The 22,054-nt window shown below is 46.5% G+C and overlaps 1 protein-coding gene across 3 annotated transcripts; it reads left to right on the forward strand.

Moving 5' to 3' along the window:
* Positions 1–6,021: 6,021 nt before the first annotated feature.
* LOC147377206 (uncharacterized) lies at positions 6,022–20,859 on the forward strand. 3 transcript variants are annotated; one of them, XM_086324485.1, is made up of 4 exons: positions 6,022–8,057; positions 9,762–9,857; positions 12,849–13,013; positions 20,258–20,859. In XM_086324485.1, the coding sequence occupies exon 1, from the start codon at positions 6,283–6,285 to the stop codon at positions 6,964–6,966; it is 684 nt and encodes a 227-aa protein (XP_086180611.1). In that variant the 5' UTR covers positions 6,022–6,282; the 3' UTR covers positions 6,967–8,057; positions 9,762–9,857; positions 12,849–13,013; positions 20,258–20,859. The 3 variants fall into 3 exon arrangements, 1 of the variants encoding a protein (XP_086180611.1); XR_015136172.1 differs by having other exon boundaries at positions 7,729–8,494; XR_015136175.1 differs by lacking the exon at positions 6,022–8,057 and adding an exon at positions 8,638–9,673.
* Positions 20,860–22,054: the final 1,195 nt, after the last annotated feature.

The following is a 22,054-nucleotide window of genomic DNA, read 5'->3' on the forward strand; positions in this document are numbered from 1 at the left end:
TTTATCACAAATGAAATTGATCACATTTTAAATGCTCGTTGGACTTCCATGTTTCACCTTCCATGCAATGCCTATTAATGTGTTTTTGACATCTACTTTAAAATAAATATTTATTGGTGAAAGGTCTTTACACTTGTTGCACATGTCACTTCCCACTCCCTAGCTTTTCTTTTCCTCATTTTATGATGTCTTTTGATGAGCAGCAGTTCTTACTTGTAACATGATCATATTTATCCATCTTTTGCTTACCCATTTGTTTGGCTTTTTAAAGAAGTTCTTCATCCCTCAGACATCATAATAGCATTCCGTTAGGTATTATCCAAAATGTTTCATGTTTTTTGTCTTTCACACTTAATATTCAATGTATCAACACCTTCAATTTAAGTTTCAATTTACCTGCAGTTTATATTCATGCCTTGTCTGAAGAAAAACAGCTTCTTTTCCAGCAAAGCCTGTGGAGAGAAGATAGCACCCTACCCTCTCCCCACATCTCCCTTCACCCACAGCCCCATCCCTAGAGGCTGTCAGAGATGCAAGAAATAAGAGAGAGAGAGAGAGAGCAGGACAAGTGGAGGAGAAGGATGGAGCTGATGCCTTCCGTGTGAGGTGTGGGGTCTCTCCCCCAGGAGGGAGCATTTAAGTAAAGGCCTGAAGCCAGTGGAGGAATGAGCTGCCTGTCACTGGAAGAGAAGTGTGTTTCAGGGGAATTTCAGAGAGAAGGGAAATGCTCTGTAACTGTGGGGTGTGGGGATTTCAAAGAACAGCCCCGGGTGCCATGTGGTCCAGCACCTGAGAGGAGAAGAGGGAATGAGGTTCATTTTCACAAATGTTCCCATTCTTCACATGAGCTGCCTCCACCTCCAGGTGAAAAAAGTCTCACTTTTAAAGACTCACCTGAACCTCCCATCCTCTGAGACTGTCAGGGCCCCCAGACTCCTGGGTGGAGTGAGTGGACTCTCCATTGCCCTGTGATGGGGGTAACTTTCTGTATTACCAGCAGAGAATGAGCTTCTCAAAGAGAGATTTTGTTCTTTATCACAAGTGATAAAAATGTCCAATAAATATAGGATGAATTTACAAATGAATGATGAAGGAATGATGCTAACATTTTCTTCAATATTCACCATGGCCCATTAGAAACTGGGTATAGTAGGAACCCTGGGCTTCTGTTTAAAAAAATCTAGTAACGGTCAGGTCAGTCTTTAACCTTGTAGGTAGGTCCTAGAAATGAGACTCAGGCCAAAGCTTCCCCCCATCCCCTCACTGAGAGTTGGTGACCAGTCAGCACTTCTCTCTGTGTTCCGCCCAGTGGGTGTCAAGGTCTGCAGGCTCCATGGGCCAATCTTCCACCTGGCTTGGCTCTCCTTGGCCATCCCAGATTCACAAGTGCCCACCTGGTTCAGGGACCAAAAAGCTGACATCATTACCTGCTGTGAGTCACAGCCCTGGACCCTGGCTGATTCGCATTTGCTTCTGGTGACAAGGGCGCCCGCCTGTCCCTGAACAGAGGGGCTGGCCATGCTGCCCTGGTCAGCTTCCTGCACAGACAGCCTCCTGTCACTTCACCTTGACTCTGCCTGTCCCTTTGCCTTATTGGGACGTCCTGCCTGTGACAGCCACTGCTGCTCCTCACCCTGAATGAGGAAGTAGGTAAGTTCTTATGACCCTGAGAATCCCCGGGTGGTGAGTTATGTGGCCATCCCTGGCCTTAGCACCCCAGGATGATCAGCAACCTAGCCCACACTGCATTTGTTCTGCCTGAGAGAGAGGAGGAGAGGGTGGACTTGGGGTGGGTCCTGAAGGTATTTACTGAGTCAGAGATGCTGAGATCAGGCCTGGCTTTTCTGATGGGGAGTCTAAATCATCACTGAAAGATGGCAACCTTCCCCAGCAGTCTGGGGGCTCAGGAAGCCCGGCCAGCCTGCGGGCCCTCTGCTGCCCCTGAGTGAGCCCTGCAGACAGCTGCTCCATGGGCTGCTCTCCTCTTGGGGTTTTCTGGTGGTTTTGGTTCATTGCTCCCCGCACATCTCCTTGGACTATTCAGCACAAGTGATGTGTGCCTGTTCCCTGAGATGCTGAACACACTGGGAACTCCTCCTTTTCTGTGATCTGGAGTTCTGTAAGCATCCTAAATATCTAACAGAATCAGGTACAGAATGTCAGAAGAAGAATGAAAATAAAGAGAAATGAAATGTCATTCTTTTTTTTTTTTTTCCTGGACTCAGTCTTCTAAAAATTCAGCTAATTAATTACTTCCTTTGGCTGCATGGGGCCATCACTGCCGCACACCACTTTCTGTGCTTGTGGCCTTCGTGCTGCAGAGGCTGCTCCTCACTGTGGTGCTTGGGCTGCTCACTGTGGCGGCTTCTCCTGTTGTGGAGCACCTGCTTCAGGGTGTGCATGCTTCAGTACTCGGGGTGCACAGGCTTGGTTGCTCTGTGGCATGTGGGATCTTCCCAGACCAGAGATCAAAGCTGTGTCCCCTCCACTGCACCTCCAGGGAAGTCCCTGGACTCAATCTTTTTGAAAGAACTGAATTTAGTTTCAGAAGGGAAGTATAGAAGTGGCAAATGAGGCTGATGGTGGTTGGGGAATCTTTCAATAACTACTCTAAAGGACATCCTAGGATGGCTGGAAAGAGCACCCATGGTAAAACAAACAAAAAAAGAAACCAGACCCAGAATTAGAGCTGCTGGGGGAGAAGGTGGGGTGGTGCTGGGCCTCTGGAGACCCTCTTCTCTTTCACATCAGCTGCTGTCCACAGACATCTTTAGGATAATAACCCAGAGGGGAGGGAGGCTTGGCAGAAGATTAGTTGGGGAGAGAACCCAAGTTCTCGGCACATTAGCAACTGCTTCTCTTTCTCCTGTGGCCATTAGATCATCTGAGGTATTTATTTCGAGGGCAAACTTATGGCTGAGGCCCGGCTCTCTTATGAAGACAAGAGAGTAGGTGGGACTTGTACTCAGAGGAAGCACACCCTTCTGGGAAAATGGGAAACCTGGAGATGAGCATGGTGAAATGAAACAAATGATTATATTTCTTATCTTTTTAGAAGATGGAGACCATCAACTAATGTCAGAATATGCTTTGAGTGGGCACATAAATTTGTTCAATGAAGAATGTAATTAGTTTATTTTTTCTTCCTTAAAGGCAAATACTTTCCTAAACAAAAATTATGAAATGATGACTGTTTCTGCCAATAATAGTTAGTAGGGCAGAAATCCATGTAGTGTTTCACCCTGCCTCTGAAGATGTCAACTAGATTTCACCCCAAATTAAACTTCCTCTGCATTTGATGAGTGTGTCTGCCCTGTGGGACTGTGACACCCACCAGGGGACTCATGATGTACGTGCTCCTGCTTCTTTCCTGTGGGGGGTTTAAGAGCTTATCTGTGTGACCAGAGTGCCTGACCTTCCACCAAGGCATGACCCCTTAGATTGTTTCACCCACCACTGAAAAGATTCAGAGTCGCTTGGCCACATATCTGAGGCCATGGATGATGGAACTAAGCTTAAGGCTCCAAAGCTGCCTGATTCCCACATAGCCTGGGGGGTGGGGGGGGGTGGGGGACTCAAGATGACTGAACGCACTTGCATCCAAAGGGTCAGTTGAGGGCACAGCAGGAAGGACAGGGAACTCTAAACCACTTCGGTGGGTACTGGAGAACAACACCTGATGCATTTGATCAAGAATAAGTTATTGAAATGTTTGAAAGTGGTGTTTGTTCTGTGGAGTCAAGATTCCCCAAGTGATCATTGTGAGGGTTTCCTGGGATTTGATGTAAATCATAGGAATTGAATATTAATTTAAAAACTCTGAATAAGTAAGTCTTATCAGAGAATAACAGCTCATGACTTTCATTTTTTTTCTGTGTAAAATGGAAATATTACTACATGGTTTATGCAGGGAGTAGCCCATAGTATTTTTGGAGAAGGCAATGGCACCCCACTCCAGTGTTCTTGCCTGGAGAATCCCAGGGACAGGGGAGCCTGGTGGGCTGCCGTCTATGGGGTCGCACAGAGTCGGACACGACTGAAGTGACTTAGCAGCAGCAGAAGCCCCTAGTGTTTTACCTTTGACCCCAGAGAGAGGAGGGTTCCCCATATCTCTGCAGGCCTGTGGTTTGGTGAGAGGAGTCACCCCCAGGTGAATGGTTGGGGACTCATGCCTGGAGTATCTAGCAGGGCTTTAGAGGCTTGGCTCTCATGACTTCTTTCCATCTCCTCAGCTTTATCTGGTCAGTTTCAACCATCCTGCATGAGGATGCAGAGGAGTTCAGTGGTGGCTGAGTTCTTGACCTTGAAACAATGAGAGGGACTTGCTCTCATTCCAGGTTTGATCTGTGTCTTGCCAAATTGTCCGGTTTCTCCTTTCAGCTTGGATCTTCTAACACCACCCAGCAAATACTAATGCCAGTAACATCCACCACTCTGTTAGGCATTGGCAGCTCAGGGACTGATATGGAAACACCCTCTTTCTATCATTCACACCCACTTGTTACAGCATCTGTAAAGGTTGTGACTTTAGAGGACAGATGGGAGAGGTTTCTATTAAAAGAAAAAAAGAAGAAGAAGAAGAAACTACAACCCTCAGGCTCACTAGAGAAAAATCCCCTGACTTACCATGTGAATGGCTACAATGGCCTCAGGTGTGTAGTGAGCATAGAGGATAGTGATGAGTGTGAAAGAAGTCTCCAAACCAGGAGAACAGGCTTGTCATCAGGTGAGCTCAGTGTGACAGAAGCTGGGGCAGAGGTGGTGATGGGCAAGAAGGAGTAATGAGGGATTATTTACTTTTCCTAATTTTAAAAAATATTAAGCTTTTATATATTATATTTGAACATTTTGGTAGCTACAAAACAGATAAAATTTTCTCACTACCTTTTTCACAATAATTCAATTTCTCTTTGTGTTCTTAATCTTTGTTCAAATTTGGAAATTGAATGCAATGTGTGTTGATTCTTATTTCTTAGCGGTGACTCTGCATTGAGGAGAGAGGGTAGAGTGGACCGAATAAAGCACAGGGCGCTGGACAGCAAACTGCAGACTAGGGCGCCCCAAGCCCGCACTCCCCACGGTGAAGTCAGCAAAGCAACCAGGGTCTGCCAGCGCAAAGGGCCCGAGAAGCAGCAACAACGATTTCTTTTCTGCTCCCACCATTGCCAGCCCTAGCAGGAGTCCAGATTAGCTACTGGGTTATGTGTATGCCCCATGTTTGTACGTGGATGTGTATGCGTGGGTGTGCGCGCGCATGTGTGTGTGTACTTCGTATTTCTTCCTGCCACATAAGTGAGCCTGGATGCTTCAAGTAAGCAATGCCCATGCCATGCAAACAGCATAGTGAAAAGGGTAGTGTCTTTGGGAGTTGAGTGTGCACAGAGTTTGTATAATGGGTCCAGGTGCAAACTTCCGGTTGTTCCCATGGTTCATACCTGTTTTGTGAGGGGAATGGTCTTCCCTTGGGATATCAGCTCAAAGCTTATGGAGAGAAGGACTGCACAGGTGTATGTTAGAGCCAGCAGCTCTGGGCATGGATGATTGGGCAAACCAAGTGAATTGCTACAGGCTCCTTATGTGAAGGAAGAGACTGTGGACATAGGGACCCCAGGCCTGCAGAGTCAGAGTTCTGATTGCCTGCAGGGGCTGTGGGTGTTAGTGGAGCAGAGAGGTGCAGGGGCTGAGATGCCAGCTGCCTTCCCAAGACTATAGTAGGAGGGAGCAGAGAAGCACGTAGTGTGGCCCATCTTTGTTTCTGGCACGTCTTTCTGTCCAAACACCAGGCTACAGGGAAGACTTGATTCTTGCTCTTTAAAAGCGCTTTAGCTATTCTAACTCTTTATTTTTCCGCTTCATTTTTTTAAAAGGTATATATATATATATATATATACCACTGGAAGTGCTAAAACTTTCTGTTATCATTTGGCAGTTTGCCATCAACATCTTTCCAAGTCAATACCTATGGATCTAACTCATTTAAATAACAGCAATAAACCAAAAAGCAAATTGACAATCTTGTGTTATGTGAATGCACTGAAAATTTACTTAACTGATTCCTTGCCGTGTTTTCTAAATATTCTGTTTTTACCTAATGCTGATATTAACATTCTTAATATACATATAGTCACACAAATGTTGTCACACACCCATTTCTTGTCATCTGGCTTTGCTTGGTAAAGACTAAAAGACCACTTACATAGTCAAGTTTTCAGTCATTACCTTTATGGCTTCTGAGACTCGTATTTTTATACTTGAGTAACAACTCTGAAATTACGGAATAAAATGTCTTCCGTGATTTTTTTCTTTCTGTTTTACTTTCACTGTTCCAGCTCACAGTTCACACAGCCCAGCCCCTGCAGAATCTCCCTTGCTCAGGTTGGCCTGCGGCCCTGCAGTCTCGCGGGGAGGGCCTCTCCGCCGCGGCCTCCCGCTCTCTGCCCGCCCTCGTCTGCCGCCTGGGCCGCTCCGCGACGCCGCGTCGCGCTGTCCCAAGCGGGGAGCCGCCTCCGAGGCAGAGGCCCCGGGCGAGCTCGGGCCTTAGGGCGGTCGGTGCCGCTGCGGCCTGCCGGCGACGGCGCCTCGTCCCGAGGACGCTCGTACCGGTTGTCGGGCGCCCCTGGCGGCAGCTTTCAGAGCGTTCCTTTCCTTCGGCGACCTTCAAAAGGGCTGCGATTCAGCCAGCAAATTCGGCAAAGAGCTCCAGAGGCCGGCATCACAAGCGGTAATCAACCCGGTGCTGCGGAGACCTGGGCACACCTGCTTCTGCTGAAGATTGGATCCGCAGGGTTTCGGGTGGCGCCGCGCTCCGACAGTGAGGTAGCTGCTCGCTCGGGTCGACCAGCATCTCCCCGAGCCCCTCCATCGTTGGGGCCTCGGAGCGGCAGGAAGAGGGTCTTCAGCGCCAGAGCGCCTGTGTCTCAACGACCAGGCTCCTGGATCACCGTTTCCGCAGTACCCTCGCTCTAGGCTACGGGGCTTGGCCAGCCCGCCAGAGTCCGTGCACGTAGAGCTCGTTACCGTGCGCGCCGGGGCCCCGTCTTCGGGCCTGGACGCGCCCTGCTCCCGCTTGAATCGAACGTGCAGGCTTGCGTGGTGAGAACGGGCCGTGTCTCTAGGAGCGGGAGGGCGGTCGGGACGTTTCCTCTGCCCGTGGTCAGCGCTTGGGCTATAGCTTGCGAATGAGAGTGACCGTGCCCCGAGAGGTGTCCTGAGGCCACATTGTCCAGTTTTCCGGTTTCGGCTGGGAGTGGTCGTGTGTCTCAGTCGGCGTACGGCGCTGGGTTCCCGCCAGCCGTCCCTGGATCCCGGCCTTCCTCCCCTGGACGCGCGGGACAAGGTGGCGCTGGATGGAGCGCCCGGCCATCCCCGCGGCACCACAGTCCCCGTGCCCGGGGCCTCATGACCTGGAGTTCAGGTCCGCACCAGGGCCGGAAGCGGGGTAGCTGCTCCACGACAGCCACTGTCGTTTCTCCAAGCTCTGTGATCGTCTGCAAGCTGGGCTGCGTCTTCGTGGGGATCGCCTGTGGTCCCTTCTGTTCCCCTTGCGGCCTCGGCGGCTGTGTGGACCCACACACACGTGCCCCCTCACCGAGGGTCACATCAGGGAACGTGGCAGGCGAGCAAGGAGGTCGCCCAATGCGCGGCTCCAGTCCTGCCTGGGCTCGGCGATCAGAAGCGCCAAATGTTTGAGACACAGAAAGCGTCCGGGGCCGTCCCGTGAGGGTCTTGGGGAGACGCGAGCCTGGCGCATCTTTAGTCTCAAAAGAGCCTCTGAACACGCGTGAAAGGGAGGACGCGGGAGCGAGAAATGCAACCTGCGGCGCACTCGGAGGGAACGAGTGCGGAGTGGTGATGCTGTACCTTCTCCCCACTGCGATCCGGATTTGTCCCGGTGGCGTTCATGCTGTTTGGTTGTAGCTGGGCCGCCGACAGGTCGACCAGATGGCCAGACAACTTTGGCACTTTAAAATTTCCTACAGTGGGTTTTAGTGGAGAGAAGATAACACCAACCCATTTCAATACTCTTGCCTGGAAAATCCCATGGGCGAAGGAGACTGGTAGGCTGCAGTTCAGGGTTCTCTTAGAGTCGGACACGACTGACTGCACTTTCACTTTTCATTTTCATGCGTTGGAGAAGGAAATGGCAACCCATTCCAGTGTTCTTGCCTGGAGAATCCCGGGGACGGGGGAGCCTGGTGGGCTGCCATCTATGGGGTCGCACAGAGTCGGACACAACTGAAGCGACTTAGGAGCAGCAGCAGCAGGAGGTTTTAGTAGATGGAAGTACTGAAATCTGTAATAATGGAAATTAGTATTATCGTTGTTACTCGACGTTACTGTAATTATTACCGTTGTCTGTAATTATAAAGTTTATCCACAAACCAGCTGCTCAGTTGAAAATGACCAAAGAGGAGTTTCAGTATGTCTAAATATTTGTTTCAAAGCAGAAGGAACTCTACAACCCACGAGGCCATACCCCGCAGCAACCATTTTGGTAATCCACACCCCCAAACTCTGCTGCAATAGGCCTCAAGGCCCGGTCTGGGTCAGTGACTGTTTCCTTCTGTATCCTTTCCAGTTAGAAACAAATCAGTGGGAACAGGTTCCTCTAAGCAATCCCATGAGTGCCCCTCGTCCCATGAGCCTCCTTCCAGCTTTCTTACATGACAAGCTCTGAGCAGGACCTGCCTTCCTGTTTTGCTACCGCTCCTATGCGTACTCCTAGTCTCAGCCTAATGCAAGTGGTGCTGGCTGACCCCTTGCAATGCAAATAGTAGCTGCTAAATTTACCTACTGATCTGTATTTTAAAATCTTCATAGACATGGTAATAGAAGCATAATTTTGAGTCAGGAACATGTGTGACATTGTTAACGATCTCCTTACTATTTAGACATTACATGTAGGGATCCTTATAACTTTTCCATTCCAAAACTAAAGCTATTCAAGGAGGGGAGAGAGGCTCAAGAAGCAAGTGATATACATATATATAAATAATTATGGCTAATTTGCATGGTTGTATGGCAGAAACCAACATAAAATGGTAAAACAATTTTCCACCAATTAAAAAAAATTTTGAGAAAGAACACTAAAGCTATTCGAATGCCTTTTGTATGCAAAGACATATTTCCACATTACTTTTTTCACTTTTTTAGTATAATTCTAAAATTGGAATGACAAGAGATTTATTGACATCTTTAAAAATTGCTTCCTAGAAACATATCCATTTATGTATGTGTGTACTGTGCACTAGCCTTCATTTAATTGCCATACTTTGAAAAAAAATTAATGTGGAAGGAATTGTTTTATTTTTTGCTTGTGAGACCAATATTTTATGTTTTTGTGTTTTTGTTCATTATGGAATCTCGCCTGTATGTCCTCAGATTGATATTCGATAAAGACTCAAAGGAATCATTAAGCAGTGGTGGAACTTTTTCTCTGGGTAGCTCCCTCCTTTTTGATGCTCTGCCACACAGATTATAGCCTCTCTGGCCTCCCAGCTCACCAGTGTTCTCAATTCAGGTTTTTGCCAGAATGTTTATGGCTCCTCTGCCTGCAGCTGCAGCGTCAAAACCCCCTGAAGGCAGAGAGCTGCGGAGTCATCAGGTTGATGTGTGTGCTCACCTTCACTCGAGGAACCTAGTCCTGGAACCCTAACACTGCCTGCTGTTCAGGGTCTGAGAACCGTTTCCTATTTTGTTCAGCTTTCTAATTCCCAGTGGTTGGTGAGGAAGTCTAGATGCTGTTCCTCTTATCATTGCAGGAAGCGGAACCCTTTCCAGGGCCCTAGAGTGGGCTCACACGTGCTGACAAGGCAAGAGACTTGATTGGAAGGGGCACCCAGGAGGACAGCAGCAGGGTGAGGAAGCCCAGGGGACTTCTCTGCCACGTGACCTGCAGTCTCAGGTTTTATGGTGATGGGGTTGGTTTCCGGGTTGTCTCTGGCCAAGCATTCTGACTCAGGGTTCATTTCATGTATTTTGCTCAGCTTTCTAATTGCCAGTTAATACTGGTGAGACAGTCCAGACACTCTTTGTATTTATTTGGAAGCAGAAATCACATTTTATTTTAAGAGAAAATTATACTTTTGCATCAATAATTTAAAATCACCTAACCACACATGCTTGAAGGTGTCTTTCATTTCATATTCTTTGTTTTGCTCATGAACATGTTAAAATAAAATGAACTATCAGGAGACACACTTAGATGGTTTTTCCCACCCCCTAGAAGAACTTTATGCCAATAAATCCTGGGTAAGGTCTTAGGAGTCTCTGAGTTTGAATCCTTCATGTACTATCAAGTCACTGTGGCAATTTTTGCTCTGTTTTCATAAGACCTGTTAGTGTAATAAGTCACACTAAATTTTCCCATGGCTTATATTGTGGAGAATTATTTTTTCTCCCAAATCCCAGTGTCCATCTTCTTTTTCAGCTGCTAGCAGTTCATTCTGCTCTAAAGTGTGCAGTTCACTGTCTCTGGATTGGCTTGAGGTGACCACCTATGTGACACTTGGCAGCTCCCATCTCATTTCTAATCCATGAATTTGAATTAAAGGGACTTTAAGGCTCTTACATTCATTACTCAATAAATACTTATCAACTGAGAATTGTAATCACTGGAGGCACATTAATAAGTGAACAGATAGGGACCCTGACCTCATGTGACTTTCTGGAGTATGCAGACTCTTATAAATAAAAATTTTAATTGGGGAAAATGTTTTGATTAGCATTATAAAGAAAAAACTGAGCTTTCCAGGTGACACAGTGGTAAAGAATCCACCTGCCAAGCAGGAGACACACGTTCAATCTCTGGGTCAGGAAAATCCCCTGGAGAAGAAAATGGCAACCCACTCCAGGATTCCTGCCTGGGAAATCCCAGGGATAGAGGACCCTGGCAGGCTGCAGTCCCTGGGGTCGCAAGAGCCAGACATGACTTAGTGACTAAAAACAACACTTGATGGAAAACATCAGGGTCACGAGGGATGGTAAAGGGGAAACACCAGCATTAGACAGGCTGGTCCAAGAATGCCCATCCGAGAGGTTAATATCTGAGCTGCCATCCAGATGAGCAGAAAACAGCAGCCACTTTAAGCTCCAGGACAACGGCATTCTAGGAGAGGGAAGAGCAGGGACAAGGGCCCTGAGATGGGCACCAACTTGGAGGGTGGAAACACATGGGGGCTGAGTTGACATGAGTGAGTGCACACGTGGTGAAGGGAAGGAGGGGCTGGGGGAGGAGGGGCGGGGAGAAGAGGGGCGGAGTCAGTGCTAGCTCAGTGCTGCCAGTCCCTGATCCCGGGATTTGATCCTGCTCTGAATACTTCTCACATAAATACAGAACATTGATGCCCCGTCCCCACACAGATGGATAACACAGGTCCCTGGCAGTCAGACAGAGTGCATGCAGTAAGTCAAGGCACCAGCAAGATCACAGGATCTGAGATCAGCAGGAACCTTGATGGTACCAGAGAGCCTATTTTAAACTTAGGAGACTGAAGAGCAATTTTTGTAGTCTTGGCCAGTATGAACCAAAATGAATTTATTTCTACAGTTTGAAGAACTGTTGCCTCAAAAAAAAAAAAAAAAAAAGTTGGGATTTTCATAAAGTTTATGTAGAAAAGATACATAGAACCCATGCCTAGAAGTCCTACTTCCAAGGGAGAAAGCCACCGGGAAAACTGCTTGGAAAGGTTAAGGAATGTGACTTTTAATTATAAAAGAGAAAGACACTAAAATACAAGAAAAGTTCTGAGACAAAAAGGGTTAAACCAAACCTGGCAGGCTTTGTCCAGGTGAAAAGGTGGCTACCCAGCACACAGCACACTTCCTCACGTTGCTGGGATTATTCCTACCATGCTTTCCCATGACTGTAGCCTGCCAGGCTTCTCTGTGCATGGAATTCTCCAGGCAAGAATACTGGAGTGGGTTGCCATTTTCTTCTCCAGGGGATCTTCCTGACCCAAGGATCAAACCCGTGCCTCTGGCATTGCAGGCAGATTCTTTACAACCCGAACCACCAGGGAAGCCATTGCACTTTACATGGTGCCAATTTAAAATTCAGTTTAAGTAATTTTTTTCAGGTTAAGTGTTCCAAATAGCTCCCCCTTGATGTTATCTGCACACTGGCACATGTAGTCTGCAGGAACCCCCTCTTTCCTGAAGACCTGCAGTCACCACCCTTCTCCACACGTGTCTCCTATTACATCTGCCCACTGGTGTCATGGGCTCTCTGCCCGACGCTGCACAGAACTGTTGCCGGCGGGAGGGAGGGATCTCTTTTTAGGCAGGGAGTCATTCTGTCAGCCATCACCTAAACGTCATCGTCCTCCCATCTGAGATTGTATTTCTATGTTCCTTAAAAGAGCATTTTAACAAAATCTCAATTTGAACATGAGTGGGTTTTACCTGCCAAATTTTATCTGTCTTTCATTGTATACTGTGGTCTGATTTTGCCCTTAGTCTCTCATGAAGCAACTTGCCAGGACTTATGAATGACTTCTGATCCCTTTTCCATTTACCGCCACCCTTCTGTGGCACCTGCTTCTGTGGCACGTCCTTATTGCCATGACGCTCCCCTTCCTTTTGGAATGCCTGCTGCTGCTTTCCTGCCTCTCTGCTGCGTCCTTTCCCGTGTGTGTCTCTCCCTGGCACTCACAGCAGGTTCACAGCAGACTCACTCACATGCTGTTCCCTTTGGAGTCCCCGCCTCCCATTTTAGCTGTGATATTTGGGGACAAATTCCCAACTATGTATCTCCAACCGAGACTCCTGCTCCCATGTCGGGACTCTGTAGAATCTTCACCTGAATGATTACCATGGATAAAACTTAATATACCTTTCCTTCTCTGCAGTTACACCCCTTACAGACCCTCCCTCTCTCCTGGGCACCAGGCTCCCTGGTTCAGATCATCCATGACCCATTTGTCTACACTCAAGGAGTTATCTGGCCACGTTGGCTCCAGCTCTAATGGAGTGAGTTGAGCAGTGATGGACCCAGAGAAGAGTGGAGACAACAGGTACGTACCTGGTGATGTTGTAACTGCACCAAGAATAAAGGGCAGTGCTGATGATAGGAAAGACTGTAGAGGGTTTCTCAAGGTTAGAAAACGTTGGAAAGCAGCTTTAAACACAGGTGGGGGAGTGGTGTGATGGAGAAGTTGCAGTTTAAAGAGAAAGGCTCATTGCTGGCTCAGAAGGATCTTACTGGTAGCATCTTATCAAATGCTCTCCCTGTTACAAATACTCCAGGTTACAAATCCTTTGGAAATATATCCTACACATTTGCTAGCAGCAGAGGAGCACAGGTCAGTTCTCCATTGCAGCACTGTTCATAATATAAACCGATTGCTGCATATCAGTGTTCATCCCAATGTGGATGGGCAAAGTGTATTAAATAGTACATCATCCATTCAGTGCACTGCTCTGCAGGAAATTATGTCCTGATAGAGGACAATTTCCAAGGCATTGTCAAATAAATAAAAGCAACATGTACAAAACACCATGCTTAATATACCACTATGTATGTTTTGAATTAGGGCATGAAGGAGAAATATATTTTCATGTTTGCTTATAAGGAACTCTAGAAGGATCCGTAAGAAACAAAATACTACCTGTGGAGGCAGATGGCCCTGGACACACAGGCTAAATGACAGGAGGCACAGATTAAGGCAAAGTGTATTTTCAGTATCTTGAATCATGTGCCTGTGTTATAACCTCTTTGGAATTTTCAGTAAATTGAATTTTTTAAAACCTCCAAAGAATAAAATGCATTTTACTCTTTTTATTTTACTATATTATTTTACTGTTTTTACCAACTGAATGACTTTCTGGTTATTTTACCATGGTTGTTGTTTGGCTTCTCTAAAATGTCTATTCATGAGTTTTTTCTAGTGGTTTTGACATTTTTATTTTAACTTTGGTAAGAAACAAAAAGATTTTTCTCAACACCCTAGGTAGTTCGTCCTTTTCTTTTTTCCTCCTTTTGGATACTTTATATACTTTGTGAGTTTTGGCATCATTTTCACAACTTTTATTTGCAAGAAAGAGGATAAAGCTATGCTAGTTTGCTAGGGTTGCCAGAATAGAATATCACAGACTGAGGCTGAAATAACAGAATTTCTCCATATTATCCCATCTCACAGTGCTCAGCTGCTCAGAGCTCTCCCTTACTGTTCTGTTTTGTCTTATCAGCAGTTACGTTTCCTCTTTCTTACTGATTTTAGTTGTCTTTTTTCTTAGTCAATATAGCTAAAGATTTGTTACTTTTGTTGACCTATTTGAAGTAACTTTTGTTTAAAATTGATTTCTTTGGTTTTCCTCTTCTGAATATTTATTTGAGAGCTAATCTTTACTATTTTCACTCCTTCTTCCAGCTTTGAGTTTGGTCTGCTCTCCCTTTTCTGCCTAGGGTAAAGATAGGTTGCTTATTGAGCTTTTTTTCTAATGTATGCATTCACAGCTTTATATTTCATTGTTGGTGATGTTTTTGCAGAATCCCATACATGCTGGTATGTTCTGTTTATAGTTTGATTTGTCTCCAGGTATTTTCTAAGTTCCTTTTTTAAATTATTTTTTAGCTTACTGGTTATTTAAGAGTGTATTTAATCTTCACATACTTGTGGATTTTCCCACTTTTCCTTCTACTATAGATTTTTCATTTCATTGCTTTGTGACAGGAAAAAGTTCCTTTGTATGATTTGAGTCTATTTAGAGTTGACTTATTTTCTGGCCTAACATATGGTCAATTTTGGAGAATGTTCCCCGTGCACTTGTGAAAAGTATGAAATCTATCTCTGCCCGGGTCACAGGTGCCCTAGCTGCACGGTTCTTAGGGGTCACCTCTCACTGTCGGGCGTGACTGTTGGGTCGGTCGGCCATTTTCATGCATTAGTCACAAGGGGAGATCACTGGGACAAAAGGGACGCCTTTCTGTCAGCCGCTGACTCTCAGTACCCCATTCTATGGCAGATAGTCTAAGAGTGAGCTCTGGTACATCCCGGGAGCCTCTCTCAGACTCACCCCTTGGCTACATTCTCAGAAACTGGAAAATTTTGCCCTGCAAAAGGCCTGGCCCAAATACAAACTCAGTTCAGTTCAGTCGCTCAGTCGTGTCTGACTCTTTGTGACCCCATGGACTGCAGCACGCCAGGCCTCTCTGTCCATCACCGACTCCCGGAACTTGCTCAAATTCATGACCATTGAGTTGGTGATGCCATCCAACCATCTCATCCTCTATCATCCCCTTCTCCTCCTGCCCTCAATCTCTCCCAGCATCAGGGGCTTTTCAAATGAGTCAGCTCTTCACATCAGGTGGCCAAAATATTGGAGTTTCAGCTTCAACATCAGTCCTTCCAATGAACACCAAGGACTGATCTCCTTTAGGATGGACTGGTTGGATCTCCTTGCAGTCCAAGGGACTCTCAAGAATCTTCTCCAACACCACAGTTCAAAAGTATCAATTCTTTTGTGCTAAGCTCTCTGTATAGTCCAACTCTCACATCCATACATGACTACTGGAAAAACCATAGCTTTAACTAGAAGGACTTTTGTTGGCAAAGTACTGTCTCTGCTTTTTAATATGCTGTCTAGACTGGTCATACTTTCCTTCCAAGGAGTAAGCATCTTTTAATTTCGTGGCTGCAATCACCATCTGCAGTGATTTGGGAGCCCCCCAAAATAAGGTCAGCCACTGTTTCCACTGTTTCCCCATCTAATTGTTGAGCTATTTCAAATCCTGACAGATAATGCTGTGAAAGTGCTGCACCAATATGTCAGCAAATTTGGAAAACTCAGCAGTGGCCACAGGACTGGAAAAGGTCAGTTCTCATTCCAATCCCTAAGAAAGGCAATGCCAAAGAATGCTCAAACTACCACACAATTGTACGTATCTCACACACTAGTAAAGCAATGTTCAAAATTCTCCAAGCCACGCTTCAGCAATATGTGAACCTTGAACTTCCAGATATTTGAGGTGATTTTAGAAAAGGCAGAGGAACCAGAGATCAAATTGCCAACATCTTCTGGATCATCAAAAAAGCAAGAGAGTTCCAGAAAAAACATCTATTTCTGCTTTATTGACTATGCCACAGCCTTTGACTGTGTGGATCACGACAAGCTGTGGAAAATTCTGAAAGAGATGGGAATACCAGACCACCTGACTTGCCTCTTGAGAAACCTGTAGGAAGCAACAGTTAGAACTGGACATGGAACAACAGACTGGTTGCAAATAGGAAAAGGAGTACATCAAGGCTGTATATTGTCACCCTGCTTATTTAATTTATATGCAGAGTACATCATGAGAAATGCTGGGCTGGAGGAAGCACAAGCTGAAATCAAGATTGCCAGGAGAAATATCAATAACCTCGGATATTCAGATGACACCACCCGTATGGCAGAAAGTGAAGAGAAACTAAAGAGCCTCTTGATGAAAGTGAAAGAGGAGAGTGAAAAAGTTGGCTTAAAGCTCAACATTCAGAAAACTAAGATCATGGCATCCAGTCCCACTCAATGCATAGGTCTCCACTAATAATTCTTTCCTCAAAAGTTGTTCCTGCCCAACCTTGTGGAATTTCACCTGTGTGTGATCAGATGACAGAGACTCAGTGGGCTCATTAGGCACTTGGGATCATTCTTTCTGTCTGAGTAGCTCTCTCTTTTCGATGCCCTGCCCTGCACATATCACCTTCTGCACCTCCCTGGCTCACCTGTGTTCTCACATCAAGGCTTTGCTGGTCTGCATCTGGGTTCCCCTCCCTGTACCTGCAGCATGGAAATTGCCTGAAGGCAGACAGCCAGGAGTTTTCAGATGGATTTGTGTATCCATCTTCACTCTTAGGAAGCAGTTGTTTCCAGTATTTTGTTCAGCTTTCTAATTACCAGTGCCAGGTGAGGAAGTTCAGATACTGTTCCTCTTAAAGCTGGAAGTGGAAGTCACATTTTATTTTTACAGACACTCTTTGAATCAGTAATTCTAAATCACTTAACCATATATGTTTGAAAGTACCTTTTGCTTCATTTTCTCTGTTTTGCTCTTGCAAATGTAAAAACAAAACCAAATATCAAGAGACACACTAAAACAGGTTTTGTTTTCTATTTTTCCTGGTTGAACTTTATGCCAACAAATCCTAGGTAAGGACTTAGGAAGCTGCAGTAAGTCAAGGCACCAGCAAGATCACAGGATCTGCAATCAACAGGGATCTTAATGGTACCAGAGAGCCTTTTTTTGCCAGGCCATAGGAGGTGGATGCAGTAGTTGAGGGGCTGGAGGGGTCCCAGGACCTTAATGACACCAGTGAGCCAACTAAAATACAGGAGGCTGAGGCCAGGTACAGCACGTTTGGCCAATGTGAGCTGAAACATATTTAATTCTGAATTTCCAGAACCATAACCTCAAACAAAATGTTCACCTTCTTCTGATATTCACATGGAAAGATTGCACAGAATCTTTTGCCCAGAAATTCTACTTCCATGGAAGAAAGTACCAGAAAGATTGCTTGGAGAATTTAAGAGATGTGTGGTTTTTAGGTGGAGAAAGAGGAAGTGAGTAAATGACAACTGTGATTCAGAAATGGAAAGGGGTCTGTGCAAACCCAGCAGGCTCTCTTTGGTGGAAGGCAGGCTGTGTGCTCACTGCTCCTTCCCCATTTTGCTGAGATCACTTTTATCATGTTTTAGGTAGCTCCAATGAAAACTTCGAGTACAGGGGCTTCCCTGGTGGTCCAGTGGTTAAGAATCTACCTTGCAGTGCAGGGGACACCGGTTCGATCTCTGGTCCCAGATGACCCCACATGCCACAGAGAAATTAAGTCTGTACACCGCAAAGACTGAGCCCAGGCCTTCTAGAGCCCAGCTCTCCACAGCAAGAGAAGCCACCAAAGCGGGAAGCCCAACCACCCAACTAGAGCACAGGCCCTGCTCGCTACAAGTGGAGAGAGCCTGCAGGCAGCAAAGAAGACCCAGGGCAGCCAAAAGAAATAAAACTATATTTAAACAAAAACCCCTCCAAGTACAGTGACTCTCAATGGCTCAAGTAACTCCTGCTCGATGTTCTCAGCACACCGGCATATGGGGTCTACGGGACCCCCCTCGTCCCGTGAAGGCCCAGAGTCTCCATCGACCATGTGTCTCGACCACTGTGCTGTGCCATCTCCCCGCTCTCCTCTGCACAGAACTGCTTCTGATGGTGTCACTCTTTAGGCAGGGGAGTCATTCTTGTGAATCATCATCTAAGAATTAATATCATCTTACCTGCAATTTTATTTCTGTATTCCTTAAAAGCAGTTCCTTAAAATCCCAATTGTATTCCTTAAAAGAGCGTTTTAACACAATCTTGATTTGAACACCTATATTTTTATTTATCAACTTTCATGTCTCCTTCATTGTGTCCTGTGCTCTGGCTCAGCCTCTCTCTTGGCCTCTGCTCTTGGCCTCTCAGGAAACAGCGTACAGGATGTGTTAGTTGCATCCGCCCTCCCCTCTCACTGGCTCTTTTCCGTCCTCCCTCATCTCCGTGACATGTGTAACTATGAGCACATCACTATCACCGTGACACCCTCCCTCCCTTGGGAAGCCTGTTATCACCTTCCTGCTCCTTTCTCTGCTGCCCCGTGTGTGTCCCTGCCCAACACTCACAGCAGCCTCACAGCAGGCGCTCTCCCTCACTCTTCTCTCCAGAGCTCCTGCTGGAATTTCTGGACACCACCTCCCAAGTATTTACCTCTGACTCTGACTTCTTCCCTGGTGGGCCCTGTAGCATCTTCCTCTGAATGAAGACCACAGATAAAACCTAAATTCTCCTTCTTCCCCAGCTACCTTACACTCCCCTGTGGATGTCTCCTTCTCATCCAGGCTCAGTGATTCAATATCATCCATGAACCATTTTTCTATACTCAACCATCTATCTGGCCGTATTAATACCATCTCTAGGGGAGTGGGTGGAGCAATGATGGGCAATGTTGAGATGGCAGGTAGAGACCAGACCAGGCAATGAGGGTGTGAGAATGAAGGACAGTGCTAAGAAGAGCAGATTATAGAGAAGTCACAAGGGCAGAAGAGGTTGGTGAATGTTTTTGAAAACAGATCAGGGAGAAATCTGGGAGAGGAGAGGTCGAGTCTTAAGGAAAGAGAAATGATCATTGCATAGCTCCTCAGTGGGGTGGGGTAACGGGGTGAGGAATCCAGCAATGTGCTAGTTTATCAGCAACATCCTATCAGATGCTGTATTTCAGTTAGAAGTACTTTAGGCTACAAATCCGTTAGATTTGTGAAATTCCTATTGCATTAGAAATTGATACATTTTCCTGCAATGGAATAAATTAGGCTAAGGTTATGCATTACATTGTTTTTTGTGATGCCAAGATGTCATTTTATATTAGTGGTTTTCCAATGTGGACCAGTAAAGCGTATTATAGTACATCATCTATTCACTGAACTGATTTGTGGAAAATAGTGTCCCAAGAGAGAATATTCCCAAGATATTGTCAGCTGAATATAAGCAAGATACCATAAAACACTGTGCACAGTGTGTGACCATGTATGGTTTTAAATGTGGTTGTGCTCAGTCACTCAGTCACGTCCCACACTTTGTGACACTATGGACTGTAGCCCACCGGGCTCCTCTGCCCATCTCGATTCTCCAGGCAGGGATATCAGAGTGGGTTGCCATTTCCTGCTCCAGAGGATCTTCCAGACCCAGGGATTGAATCTGAGTCCCTTATGTCTCCTGCACAGGGAGGTGGGTTCTTTACCACTAGCACCACATGTGGAGTGAAGAAGAAATAGATATTCATAGTTGCTTGTGTATCCATAAAGTGACATTCTGGCACGTCTCTCCTGATCCAGGGGCTAAGACTCTGCACTCTCATTGTAGGGGCATGAGTTCAATCCCTTGTCAGGAAACTAGAACCCACATGCCACAGATAAGAGTTCCCATCGAAAAGGTCCCACAGGCACAGCCAAATAAATACTTAGGAAAAAACAAATAAGCCTCCAGAAGCTATTCCTGAGAAACAAAACACGTGGCTGACTGTGGAAGCAGCAGGGCCTTGACAAGAAGGGAGGGGGTAGGAAGAACAATGTAATATGAAATATTTTTAGGTTCTTGAATCTTGTACATGTATTATAAGTTTCTCAGAAATGCCAAGACTTTACGAAAAAATTTTAAACCTCTAAAAAATAAAAGTCACAGCGTTATTTCTACAAACTGAATGAAAGTCAAGTTTGTTTTATCAGATTATCTGGCTTCTCTAACATATCTTCTCAGGCTTTTCCCACGCTACCCACACAGTGGTCCATAGGGCACTGTCTGGATTTTTGTCATAACTTGAAGTGAATCTTTTACACTATCCTCAGTCCTTGATGTCCGGCAAATGAAGGACGACGTCATCACGTTCCTTACAGCAGGGGCCCACTTAGGTAGCACCGACCTTTACTTCCCAATGGAGCAGTACATCTACAGAAGGAAAAGTGGCGGCGTCTACACTAGGAATCCGAAGAGAACCTGGGAGAAGCTTCTGTAGGCAGCTCATGCCATCGTTGCCACTGAAAACCCAGCTGCTGTCCCTGCTGCGTCCTCCAGGAACCCTCGCCAACGAGCTGAGCTGCAGTTTGCTGCCACCACTCCTCTGGTCAGCCGCTTCGCTCCTGGAGCCTCCACTAACCAGACCCAGGCAGCTTCCAGGAGCCAAGACTCCTGGTGGTTACGAGGCCAGGGCTGACCGCCAGCCTCTCCCAGAGGCATGTATGTGAACTTCTTACCATCGGTCTGTGTGACACGGACTCTCCTCTGCACTCTGGAGACGACCCATTCCCGGCAACCAGGGAGCTCAGTCGGTAGGTCTGACTTGGCGGATGCTCACCCGGGAAGTTCTGCCCAGCGCACCGTTTCCTGTGAACACTCTTGGGAGGTCGTGCCTGATCTCTACATCTGCAGATTCTGAAGAGATTAAAAAGGAAGAGCAGGTGGCAGCTGAGCAAGCTCTGACCAAGGAGGACTTCACCGTGAATGGGTCACTTCAGCAGCTGAGTGCAACGCTACTGGATCTGAGGTGCTGGCTACTCCACAGGCGGGCAGGCAAACTTGCTGCCCACTCCACAGTTCCCCCTGAAGGCTGGCCTGCAGCGCCCACTGCTCAGGCCACTGGACTGGTAGGCACAACACTGCGTGGGCTTCAGCTGTTCTTTCACAGGCTCTTTTCTTGGGTGGGGGCTGTGCTGTGTCCTTGCTGCTGCACGGGTTTGCTCTGGTTGCGGTGAACAGGGAGCACTCTGGTTGTGGTTCCTGGCCTTCTCGTTGCAACGGCTTCTCTTGTTATGGAACGTGGGCCCCAGGGCCCCCACGCTTCAGTGGTGGCATGCTGGGGACCAGCCCCAGCTGATCCAGGGTATTCGAAGGAGAGACGGCCTAGGCGACTATTTATATGCTAATTAGAGATATAGGGAACAATAGAATGAGGATAGCTCAGTAGGAAAATTCAGTGGAGAAAAGAAGCTGAGTAGCTTGGTTTACGCGGGAGACCAATAAAACTTCAAGACAAGAAGTTTGCACCACTTACGTAGGCCGCAGGCGCCCTCTCGAATAGCGGAAGGTGTCTCACCCTAGACACCTTCTCGAGTGGGTCTTAGAAGCCCAGGCATAATTAGTAAGCGTGGTGGGTTCCGCGCTCCAGATGGAGACTCAGCTGGAGGTTAGAGGGAAGAATGACATGGGGAGACCAAGCGCTGGTGAACAAGGCCCGTAGCTTTATTTTCAACAGGGGCTTTTATACCCTAAGTTACACATAGAGGATAATAGGGGATGCAAAGTCAGCAGTCTTTGATTCTTATCAAAAACCAAGGTTTCTTTCCTGCAAATGTATCGTATACAAATGGTTTAGGTGATTTACATCATCTTCTGGCCAGAAGGCCTACTAACATTTTATGACTCTTGACAAGGACTTATCAACAAAGACTTACTTTCTCTAAGAGTAATTATTTCAAGGTTTGGCACCATCTTCCAAAGATAAAATTGCATTCCTATAGGGCGGATGTGTAATGGGTTTACAACAAAGAAAGAATTTAT

This window comes from Bos grunniens, chromosome 2 (assembly GCF_055505025.1).
Source record: "Bos grunniens cultivar Pamir isolate PY7600 chromosome 2, Bosgru_T2T1.0, whole genome shotgun sequence".
Lineage (NCBI taxonomy): Eukaryota > Metazoa > Chordata > Mammalia > Artiodactyla > Bovidae > Bos > Bos grunniens.